Source organism: Branchiostoma belcheri, unplaced genomic scaffold (assembly GCF_001625305.1).
Source record: "Branchiostoma belcheri isolate BF01 breed outbred unplaced genomic scaffold, Haploidv18h27 scaffold210, whole genome shotgun sequence".
In the NCBI taxonomy this organism is placed as follows: Eukaryota; Metazoa; Chordata; class Leptocardii; order Amphioxiformes; family Branchiostomatidae; genus Branchiostoma; species Branchiostoma belcheri.
Window position 1 is genome coordinate 1 of NW_017803603.1, and position 11,996 is coordinate 11,996.

The following is an 11,996-nucleotide window of genomic DNA, read 5'->3' on the forward strand; positions in this document are numbered from 1 at the left end:
CTGCACGGTAAATATTTTCTCAACTTTATCTTTGAAGATTCAAGTTTTAAACTTTGTTATCGACACTTGTGCTATCTGGTGCTACTCACATTTTTTCGCAGTGGTATTCAAACATATTTTTTCGGTTATCTTTTGCAGACGAAATCCACGACTTGACCGATCAGCTTGGCGAGGGTGGCAAGAGTGTCCACGAACTCGAGAAGGCCAAGAAGCGCCTGGAGGTTGAGAAGGAGGAACTGCAGACCGCTCTCGAGGAGGCTGAGGGTGCACTGGAAGTGGAGGAGGGCAAGGTCCTGCGTGTCCAGCTCGAGTTGTCTCAGCTCAAGGCTGACATCGACCGCAGGCTGGCCGAGAAGGACGAGGAGTTCGAGAACACACGGTAAGTTGCCTCTTAAAGCCATGATACGTTTACGAGGAATGGTGACCAGCATCGATTGCAGAACGTACCTATAAGGTTCAAGAGGATATTACGGTAACACGGTTATAATGACTTTTCCCTTGCTGTTACAGCAAGAACCACCAGAGGGCGTTGGATGCCCTGCAGACCACCCTGGACGTTGAGGCCAAGGGCAGGAACGAGGCTGTCAGGGCCAAGAAGAAGCTGGAGGCCGATGTCAATGAGGTCGAAGCCGCTTTGGAAAACGCCTCCAAGGCCAACAACGAGGCCAGGAAGACCATCAACAAGCTCCAGAACCAGATTCAGGAAGTCCAGGCCACAATCGACGACGAACAGAGGGCACGTGAGGAGGCTCGCGAGCATCTCGCCATGTCCGAGCGCCGCTCCAACATGCTGACCGCTGAGCTTGAAGAGCTCCGCAACGCCCTGGACCAGGCCGAGAGGGCACGCAAGATGACCGAGGCCGAGCTTGTGGAGTCTTCCGACCGCGTCGGCGAGCTGTCTGCACAGAACACCTCTCTGGCTGGCCACAAGAGGAAGCTGGAGGGTGAGATCCAGACCCTGCAGGCTGAGCTGGACGAGGTTATGTCTGAGCACAGGCAGACCGAGGAGAAGGCAAAGAAGGCCCTTTCTGACGTAAGTAAATTTCGCAACGAAACTGATATTCTTTCGCACTCTCGTACGTTGTTCTAAACCGCGTTTACATTTGTTTCTTTACTTGAATAGGCCTCCCGCATCGCTGAGGACCTGCGCCAGGAGCAGGAACACACCGCTCACATCGAGAAGAGCAAGAAGAACCTGGAAGCCTCCATCAAGGACCTGCAGAGGAGACTGGACGAGGCTGAGGCTATCGCCATGAAGGGTGGCAAGCGCGCACTGCAGAAGCTGGAGGCCAAGGTGAGGTTATGATTTTAGACCCAGGTATATGCTACTCTTGCGGTTTGTCATTTCTTCGTATAAAGAAGAAATCATTATTCAACTGCATTATGTTTCACTGATTGAGAGAACACAAGAACTTTTTTTCTGTAACACAGGTTCGTGACCTGGAGTCTGAACTCGACACCGAGCAGAGGCGCCACCAGGAGACGCTGAAGAACCTGAGGAAGAACGAGCGCCGTCTCAAGGAGCTGAGCTTCCAGGCCGACGAGGACCGCAAGAAGGAGGAGCGCATGCAGGAGATGGTTGAGAAGCTGCAACTGAAGATCAAGACCTACAAGAGACAAGTGGAGGACGCTGTATGTATCCTTTATCACTATTTTCGCAACGCGCAATTTCCACTTTTCTCAGCAAAGCCGAGAATCGATGTGTCCATTTTTAGCAGTATCGAAGGAGAAGCAGACAATGAAATATTCTTTTATCTATTTCCGATGCAATATAATAGTATATTGATCAACATCATATGTATTGATTTACAGGAGGAGCAGGCCAACGTCAACCTCGCCAAGTGGCGCAAGACCCAGCACGATCTGGAGGATGCCCAGGAGAGGGCCGAGATGGCCGAGTCCGCCCTGGGCAAGATGCGTGCCCAACACCGCTCCTCTTCCGTAAGCGTATTGACCTCAAATTTGCAATTTCCTTTGACAAATATTTGACTTTGACTTTGGCTATGGACTATATAACTGTGGATTATACCATCACAGATTAGCTTTCATTCAAATATTTGACTTTTCACTCCTGCTGACATCTTCTCTTCGTGTTTGTCTGTTTCAGGGCAAGAAGTAAAGCGTTTACCGAATCCCCTGACTGTCTGTACAACGTAGCACACATAGTCGACTTTAGAAGCCCAGTATCATCGGCGGCCTCGGTGTCTCCCTTACTAGCGGCACTCCCGTTTGGGAGCCCCAACGCACGCACTTCTCTACTGACACAGCGACTGAGTGGGGGTGACGCGGAGTGAAGCGGCCACCGAGTCATCCGATGTAAAACTACTACTTGAATAGCTACGGTTAGATACACAGCAACATTGAAAAAGTCAGTTTGCCGCCATATAAAAACAACTCACTGTGAGCGGCGTTGTAGACGCACTAGATGCAATTCAGTCTCTACTAAGTGTGGCTAACACTTCTTGCCATATGCCTTCAATGTCTGTCTCTGTTACGTTCGTCTTTCTGTTATGTTCCACGTCTTCAGCTCGTTAAATTTAAGCAATTAAACTTAGTTAAAACGAAAAGTTGTCGCAATTTAAGAAACGTACATGGAACTTAGGACTGATGCAGATAAGAACTTGTTTCAGCCCAAACTTCGACGCAATCAACCTTCTGGAAAAGGATAAAACGAGAGTATATATTGTATATGTATCTCTTCCGGGACCACTAAGTAGTCTTAGAGATGCGTTTGGAAAAAAATGTATGGTTTTGTGACGTGTATGGTTGCTTCGTTGCCATTGATACTGATTAAACTTCTTTGAACAAAAATGTCATCCTTTTTGGTCATTTGCTGTCCATTTTGCAATTACCCGTAATATACTGAGTAAGTATTAGAGTATCAAAATCCTTAATATTCTGTATCTAGTACCTACATGTATACCATGACTAAGGAGGGCCCAAATTAGACGTTGACTGTCGAGATTAGTAATTTGCAAATATAACCGACAGAAAAAGAAGTGCTAATCCATAGTAAAAACTTTAGTTATCCTTAGAGCCGCTTTGGTCAGTAATTAGCTCGAAAACAGCTGCCCAACAGGCGCTTGTCTGATCTACGGTCTCGTTATGGGGCCAGAATTAACTACCATTGATGCTGCTGCTGCTATGTAATAAATGTAGGAAATAACCAACTAATGATATCCAGTTGTGTGCCGTCGACGGCTTAGTGGTTATTAGGCTAGCGTACACAGGTCGATTCCTAGCTGCACCGAACCAGAAGTCCTTAGTAAAGGCGACACGGCTTTCCTCACTCAATACATGTTCCTGAGATCGGTTTGGCAGGCAAAAGTAGGTAGAAAGAGAGGGTTAGACTCTGCCTTCCAATACCGTGGCCAGCAAGATTTAACCCAATGCCGCTAAGGCCGCATATGTTGTAATTGCCAATGTATTTATGTTTTGTAAATGTGTCATGTGTGTCTTGAAGGACCACAGGAAGAATAGCTACATTTGTTGTAAGCTAAGTGTGGATCCCAATAAAGTCAAAGTCAAAGGCGAAACTACTTAGTGGGGGATGCCTGTCCTTTTTACCTGATATCTAACTTTTACCTGATACCTAGGTGATCCAGCACCCACTCCGCTTGCCTTTTACTGGCGATGCTTGAGGTCCACACGGAAGCTTTCGCGGATACTTCCAGCGTATTTATCGATAGCTGTGCTGATACCTAGATTACGGGCTTACGCTAATTAAATTACGGGATTTAGAGATCAGTAAGACCTCTCCGTTGGGGATAGACCACCATGGCCAGGGACTACATCTACGGCGACACGACTTTCCTCACTCCATACAGGTGACTAACATTGGTTTGGGAGGCAAAAGTCGGTAGAAAAGGATGGGCTCTGCCTTCCAACGCCGTGGCCAGCAACATTGCCGCTAAGGTGAAACTGCCCACTGGGGATACCTGTACCTTTACCTACTATTCAGGTGAACCAGCACTCTGCTTGCCTTTTACGTATACTGGCGTCGCTTTCGACCCACACGGAAGCTTTCACGGATATACCCAGTGCATCTAACGATAGCTGTGCTGATACCTAGATTACGGGCTTACGCTAATTAAATCATGGGATTTAGAGATCAGTAAGACACCCCCGTTGAGGATAGACCACCATGGACTCCACCCCTTATCGGTTTGTGCGGTCAAGCGGAATTTGTGGACAGATGCAGACCTGATCCAGCATGATAAAAAAAAGGAAAAGGTACAAAAGCTTATATTTGTATAATGCTACGATCAAACCGGTAAAGAGACTAAAATTTAGATTGATATTTGGTAGAAATTATCTCAAAATAATAAAGATGATTATTATTTTACCTAACCATCTGCATGTTCCTAGCCGTCAGATACTGTAGCAAATTCATATCTATGTTGATAAGTATCCGCACTGCTAACTACAGATCTGTGTGAGCAGCAGGGGCATTGTCATTAGATAGCTTTAAAGAATGTTTAGAGTTAGATGTTCAAGGGTTAGGTGTAACACGTCGTTCGGCGTAATGTATCCAGCTGTCGCTGCGCCGCGTGCCTGCGAAGCTGGTGTGTTACGCCGAACGGGAGTTATACTGGCTATACAGAATACAGATACAGAAGACCGTCCCTGTCCTGCACAGTGCCGTTTCGCACCTCCACTCCATAAGGGTCAATTTCGCCTCGCGTGCCGGAATGTGAAACGCGATCTCCGATCAGAAAATCCGGGTCATTAATCTTAAGACGATGACATGAATCTCAAAACGGTTTAACCCCAAATCCTTTGCTCGGTATAAGAGAATCTTCGAGTCCAATTTATTGATATCCATAAGCTTCATTAACACCAATAGTCTAACGATAAGTTCCCGGTTAATTGAAACCCCTTTCCTCTGTGTGCGCTGGTACGATAAACATCACTATGCAAACAGTTTCATAATGAGCCGCCGCGCAGCTGTGGGGGCTAATCAGCTATATTTGCCCTCACAGATTCCTCATTCAGAAAGGTATTTGGCCCCAGCATTTGTAAAAAATGCAAGTTCATCTTTTCGGCTAAAGTAGCCATCTCTCCAATATGAGTTCTGCTTTTGGTGAACAGTTGTGTAGTGGCATTATACTCACACTCACAGAATTCACCACGGAAATCAAGTCAATAAATTTTATGAAAATACAAAACCATGAAAACAACTATTGTATCATCCTTGGGGTAAAAAGAGTCACCCATGCCATCCTACACTTGTGTTTGTGTTGTTGACCATTCTTAGAAGTTTTGTGAACTATTTTACCATAGCGCTATTGTCTCTGTAAGGTTGCCTTGAAGTTGAAAGAACGGCATTAGCACATTTCTGTACAATGACAAGATATAACAAATTCACTATGGGCGGCGCTCGCGAAAATCTGCCAGCAGGCATGTGAAATCATTTTCGTAAAGCAGAATGAAACTTTTGTCTTTAGTTTTTCTAAAAGTACAAAAGACAAGAAATAATCAACTTGGTTCATGGCAGCGCCTGGACCCATATTTGGAAATCCATGACATTAATGTTTTCTTAGTCCCATCGCAACTTCAGTATAAAAAAAGACCGGCAAACAAACAACTTCGACCAATGGCGCCGCGCGTCGCTATTTTGGGGATATTTGCTATGTAAACCTTTGCAATGTAATGACAAGTATCGATGGTATGCAAGTTTATCCACATTTAAAAAAAAAACTGATCAAAATTTAACAGAACGACATGTTCTACTAGGTGTTTTTACAAAGATATCCCGTTTATGATATAAACTTTCCCGCACTGCACATCTGTATCTAGATTTTAGCGAGTCAGCAAAATAGAACCTCATTACCTTTATCAAGTTACTTGGAACTTGACAAGGAACATCTCGTAAAGCCACTGAAGATATAAACAGTTTTACAATCATCTCATCTACCCCTTGGGCTAATTATTTGTATTTTGCGACACCATAGACGATCTGACAACCAGTTGTCTCAACCCTTCTAGGTTTCTGTTCTTCTTATCGTCTAATTAAGTATCGTGCCGGTCCATTTACTCTCTGATATCATGCGCTGCCCATCCTTTCCTTTGCCTACCCCTATTTTCTTTTCTCCGTCCTGAACTGTTTCTTTTAACACTCATTGTAAGAACCATATGAATATCTCTCCAGTATAACGATCCCAAAATTTATAACGCATTTACAAACACCGTAACATAATCCAAACTATGGTCAGCTCGGTCATTATACCCCTACCCACTGCTGTCTACACACCATAATTCATCTATAAAAGGTGGGGGTACATGTAAATCAAGATGCTACGGGGTGTTCAAAACGGCGACGAAATAATCATAAGCGTTTTGTTACACATTAATAAAAGGTTTTATAGGTCATAATTATACAAAGGAGAAAGGAGAGTTGTGGCTTGGAAGTTGTACCACTGCCTCCTAGACGAACCCTCGTACCCTGTAGTTCCGTAAGATTAGGACCGTGCGTTAACAGTGACGCAGTGATGATACAGATAAGGGTAATGGCATTTGTACTCACAGCTTGTGACCTTGGCCTCGGTAGGGATGATCCTGCCCTTCACCTTGGCGGCTCTGTCGGCGCCCTTGTCCTTGTCCCAGAGACCTCGCGCGTTCTTCTACTGACCCTCAGATTACGACTTGACCTCCTCCGTCCGGTCTGTGTCGCTGAAATCGCTTTGCTTTGCCTCTCTCCTGTAATCAGAAGCTGCTCCTCCATAGCATGCCAAAAACCGGAGGTTTTGAGGGTCTTCAAGGTCTTTTGGAGCTTTTGTGTGCAATTTTCTGATTGCATATAGACAGCATAGCCGGCCTGGTTAGAACTGGGCTGGTCAGAAAACAGCCGAAGACCACCAAACTCCCAGTTCTATAAGCCTGCTACGGAGACTACTCTTTTCTAAGGATGCGACGGAAGAAAGTTCTTGCCCGTCTACTGCGACGAGAGTAAAGACAGCAATGACGAGGCAGAATGGCTGCGAGCCTCCATGGGAGTTATGCCATGGAGATGGGAATAAACAAATTGGAATTTGACGCATGTTTTCGTAAGCCTCCTGGAAACAGGGGTGAATGACCAGGGCGCCCTAATAAATTGAACGCGTTAAGCTGATCATGGGTCAGACTTCAATGGACAACAGAAAGATGTCAGCGTTTCTTTCACATGTCATTTTACAACCAATTTTAAAGCACAGCGATACAGGCCGTGGCCATGGTACTTTTCGGAATCCGTTGGTCGCGTTTCCATTTAAGCCAGCGAGCTCCCAAACAACAATTTACACAGCATGCACACTTCGTCGGCAGTACGCGAACTCATAAGCAAACTGGCGCGAACGACCCAAGTCTTTCCCATCAGAAAAGATGACTTTTGTTCCAATTTTCCAAACTTCTTAAAACATCCCCTGATCGCTTGTCGAGGGAAGGAATTCAAATGAAACCGTACTGACATTTTCCCTCTATTAATACTTATTTTAAGTCACTCCCTCTTTCAGCCTATGATTCCCGAAATGCACCTGTCTCTCATGTCTACGTCATCCTTCGCAGTCCCCGAAGAGCCAAACTGTGCAACTATCTCCTGGCCAATCACAGCTCACGCTAAAGAAAACCAGCGAATGGCCGACCAGAATTTAACGAATGTGATTACACTTGCTATTTACGCTGTTATAAAGGCCGCCACCCCTTCGCCCGCTATTCCGACAGCTTTTGACCGAAAGGTAGACGACCCGTTCGTATTATTTCTTCTTTTTTTCTTATTTCACATTTTAGTCTTCCAATGCACGAAGTAGCGTTCAAACCATCCTTTTTTTGTGTGTTGTGATCTGAGAGCAATATCGCTGTAACGTTGAATGCCAAAGTACCCTGAGTAAGATCTTACGCTTTAGATAATGCTTGTGAGGAAAAAAGAAACAGAGGGTAAGGGCATGCGAGTGGGGAACGGAATAAGGTCGCCCTAGTTTGTAGTGAGATGATCTGTTTGCTTGCTTGTTTGAGGCCCAGATACCGCGTAGGTTTTGGGACGAATGTGACAAATTTTTGCTCGATCTTTTCGCTCAGAAATTAGGTCAGCACAAATGAGTCTAATTATAGAAATAAGGTTTGTTCTCCGGAGGAAAAAACATGCTTTGAATTCTCCCCCTCCCCCCCCCCCCCTTCTCGTGGTCCCTATCTGGTATTCCTGGGAGGACCTCGCGCAGTACGTGTAGCCCCTCTATTTCAGTACCGGCGTAACGCACCAGCTTCTCTTCTGTCTCTCCCGTGTAGCTCTGTCGGCGTGCCACTCCTTCCTTCTTCTGTAGCCAAGAGGAACCCGAGCAGCAGCCAAGATGCCGCCCAAGCAGGACAAGATTTCCGACGACCCTCGGGTCTACATCTACGGCGACACCAAGTTGCTGATGGAGCTCCGCTCCGCGCCTTACGATCCCAAGAAGAACGTCTGGGTCCCCGACGATAAGGAATGCTACATCGCCGTGGAGGTGAAGGAAGAGAAGGGCGACAAGGTCGTGGTGCAGCTGCCGAAAGGCGCCGTAAGTACAACAAATACTCAAAATTGACATCACATCATCGGACAAATGCAGAGCAAGCTTTACGACTAGAATAGTCACATGTAAAATGCACATTGTGCTTCATGCTTGTTCGCTATTTTCCTGCTATATGAAATTGACCCTATTGGGCAAGAATTTATTTATTCATTTTATGATTTGCAATAAACTTTTGGAATTTTTGTACAGGATCTTTTTCTTTGCCTCTTCAAGTGTACAAGAATCAACGTTTGCTTTAAACTCCACTTTCTTAACCCTCTGTAGACCAAGGACTTTCCCAAGGACAAGTTGGTGATGATGAACCCCTCCAAGTTCGTCTGCTGCGAGGACATGGCCAACATGACCTACCTGAACGACGCCTCTGTGCTGGCGACCCTCAGGGACCGTTATGCCAATGGCCTGATCTACGTAAGTCACTAATTCATACTTGTAACATTTATAGTAGCGTTTTCACAGTCTGTAAGATGATGCGATGATTAGCAGATCCATTTTTATGTATTTGATGGACGGGCCTAAAAATGTGTTGACAGGGGTTTGAGTTCTGCTAAAACAACAGTAAAAGAATGCAAACAACTTGGAACTAAAACCGGGGGTAATGGTTGAGTACAAAACGATAGAGACAGACGCACGGGACGAGCTCCAGCTAGTTACATTTGCTTGGACACGAATGTACTAGTAAGCTAAGGGCCAGTACGCTTGGTTTACTTCAGCAAATTGAAGGCACCGTAGAGACATCATTGGATGTTCTGTAAAATATACAGCTGCCTTGTAAAGGAAAGTGTTCTTCACGCCTTGTACACGATCAGAACTGTCAAAATTTCGATAAAGAAAACCGCTACAAAAATCGCACACCGAAAGTGCGGCTGGAACAATGACATTACGAAAAACGAGAAGCTCATAGTAGACGAGTCGGCAGATCTACGAAACCATGTCTAATTATGGTAATGGGGTCGATTACTGTTGGTACAAGCCACGAGCGCGCGCGACTTCCAAAACGGGAGCAAGACAAACACGCAGCCGGGCACGCGCTCAGGGCGGGCGGTTCAAACGGGATACGGACCTGTCAATTAGATGTCAGCTAACATAGCAAGAATGCGGGGGGGGGGTGGCGCTGGGGTACACCACTGGGAAAACAGAAATGATAGGATAACCACTAGTGGTCGTATAATTCTTATCGACTCCAGCCAGAAGAAAATGTAATCTATAAACACATTTTCAGTACATTTTTTCAGACATTTTCTGACTTTTTCTTTTTCTGAATGAGTTTGCTTTTCCAAACTCTTGATTAAACCCTCGTACAAACAAACAAGGCATGTGTCCAGAGTCGAGACCATAAGACTTAACATTGCAAGCCTCAGAGTTATTCTACAAACTAAGGTTTATTGAGTCACCGGTGAAAGGTTTGCACCAGAAACAACTAACTTAAAAAGGCGTGCGTTGACTTTGAATTGTTCTTTAACTCCTTAAATGTTTCGTTTCCCTACTCCAGACCTACTCCGGGTTGTTCTGCGTCGTGATCAACCCCTTCAGGCGCCTCCCTCTCTACACGGAGGAGGTTGTTGGCATGTACCGTGGCAAGAGGCGTCAGGAAGTGCCGCCTCACTTGTTCTCTGTGGCTGACAATGCCTACCAGAACATGTTGATCGGTAAGACTACTTGGACGTATTGTCCAATGACAAAAACGATATCGGAACAAAGATCTAGGTCGCTAAAGGCAAATTTGACGACATCCTAAGTGTTTGTGACATCCACTCTGCTGTGTTTTGCTTTTTTTTTTTCATTTTTAAATTCTTAGTCAATCTCACGATTTCTATCTTTCTCTCTTTTACCGTCCTGCCGTACAGACCACCAGAACCAGTCTATGTTGATCACGTAAGTATCTATTCCCATAGATGCCATTTCTCTCAATGTAGCCTAGGACACTAGCAGGGCTCACGAAATCATTAAGTGTGGTGTTTGTTTTGTACGTACGTGTACTGTAATTGGGTAGACTTTGCTAATTTGACAAACAACTATTTGACCACAGTGGCGAGTCTGGTGCCGGTAAGACTGAGAACACGAAGAAGGTTATCTCCTACTTCGCCCTGGTCGCTGCTCTGGGAGGCCCCAAGAAGGCCGAAGAAGAGAAGAAGATCACCCTTGAGGACCAGATCGTGCAGACCAACCCTGTACTGGAGTCCTTCGGTAACGCCAAGACTGTCAGGAACAACAACTCCTCCCGTTTCGTAAGTACATAATGTTAAAATGTGTGTACCGCGTCGTAAAACGTTACGTTCTAGTCGCATAGACAAAGTAATGTCATTCTAACTGCCTTGTCCTTTATCACAACCTACTGCTACCCACCGCTGGGTGGCGTTGCTGCAACAATGGTGCCAAACATGACATTCTAATCCGTCTTCTTCCAGGGTAAATTCATCAGGATCCACTTCAACACCAAGGGCAAGTTGGCTGGTGCCGACATCGAGTCCTGTACGTATACAAACCATCACTCTTTGAATTTGTCCTTTGTATTCCACACTCATTCTTTTCAGCCATCACCTTTTAGAGACAAAATATATTGAAGGCCTTGTCTTGTTTGCTAAGTAACTTCTGTATCCTCCAGATCTGTTGGAGAAGGTGCGTGTGGTCGAGCAGCTGCCTGGTATGGAGCGTGGCTACCATATCTTCTACCAGCTGCTGTCCAGCGGCCTGAAGGAGGTCACAAGTAAGTTAACCTTTGTTAACGAGTCATGAACGTGTCCAAGACGTCGTCGTGTAGACATAGACGATAATTTATCCGCCTTTTGGAAGTTGTCGCAGATCCGGAGGTGTGTTCTGTCGTAGATTAGCTAACAGAACAATGGGACAGCGTACAAGTATGTAACGGCCCCCTGCTTTTATATAAGACATCCTGGAAAGTACAAACACGTTCTCTCACCATGCATTTCAGAAATGATCATGGTGAACGAAGACGCCCATGAGTACAAGTTCTTGGAGAAGGGTGAGAAGACCATCAAGAACGTGGACGACAAGGAGGAAATGCTGTTGACGGACGAGGCCTTCGACGTGCTGGGCTTCACCCAGGACGAGAAGACCAACATCTACAAGTTGACTGGTGGTCTTCTGCATTTCGGCAACATCAAGTTCAAGTCCAAGCCAAGGGAGGAGCAGGCCGAATGCGATGGCACTGAGTGTAAGTTTTAATCACGAACCTTAAGTTCTTTTGTGACTATCTTTGACAGTGGCATTCACAGTAAGATATATGTTTGCTAAAGCTGCTGACAAAGTGACCATCTTTTCGCCATCGGAAAAGACCCACTTAAAAGAGTGCGAGCGTTAAGTAAAATAAAGTGATCAGAGTGAGCGAGTAAGTCTGATCTTGTACCTATCCAATCTCTACTCAGCTGCCGACAAGATGTGCTACCTGTACGGCCTGAACAGCGGTGAGCTGCAGAAGGGTCTGCTCAAGCCCAGGGTAAA

The 11,996-nt window shown here is 45.5% G+C and overlaps 3 protein-coding genes across 3 annotated transcripts in view; all 3 read left to right on the top strand.

Moving 5' to 3' along the window:
* Positions 1-138: 138 nt before the first annotated feature.
* LOC109469879 (putative uncharacterized protein MYH16) lies at positions 139-744 on the top strand (the record flags this gene model as incomplete). The annotated part of the gene is made up of 3 exons (XM_019768636.1): positions 139-379; positions 511-664; positions 736-744. Coding segments are annotated over 3 exons (404 nt in total), but the record flags the coding sequence as incomplete, so codon positions are not given.
* LOC109469901 (myosin-7-like) lies at positions 162-2,140 on the top strand. Its single transcript, XM_019768659.1, has 6 exons — positions 162-379; positions 511-1,033; positions 1,124-1,294; positions 1,432-1,632; positions 1,813-1,941; positions 2,108-2,140. The coding sequence occupies exons 2-6, from the start codon at positions 767-769 to the stop codon at positions 2,117-2,119; spliced, it is 780 nt and encodes a 259-aa protein (XP_019624218.1). The 5' UTR covers positions 162-379; positions 511-766; the 3' UTR covers positions 2,120-2,140.
* Positions 2,141-7,697: 5,557 nt separating this feature from the next.
* Positions 7,698-11,996, top strand: part of LOC109469880 (myosin-7-like) — a 13,499-nt gene continuing 9,200 nt past the window's right edge. Inside the window, exons 1-10 of the mRNA XM_019768637.1 lie at positions 7,698-7,712; positions 8,260-8,522; positions 8,802-8,945; positions 10,027-10,183; positions 10,382-10,409; positions 10,564-10,762; positions 10,943-11,006; positions 11,140-11,241; positions 11,467-11,709; positions 11,921-11,991. Of these exons, the coding sequence (XP_019624196.1) occupies positions 8,322-8,522; positions 8,802-8,945; positions 10,027-10,183; positions 10,382-10,409; positions 10,564-10,762; positions 10,943-11,006; positions 11,140-11,241; positions 11,467-11,709; positions 11,921-11,991 (1,209 nt within the window). The 5' untranslated portion in view covers positions 7,698-7,712; positions 8,260-8,321. The remainder of the gene's footprint in view (positions 7,713-8,259; positions 8,523-8,801; positions 8,946-10,026; positions 10,184-10,381; positions 10,410-10,563; positions 10,763-10,942; positions 11,007-11,139; positions 11,242-11,466; positions 11,710-11,920; positions 11,992-11,996) is intronic.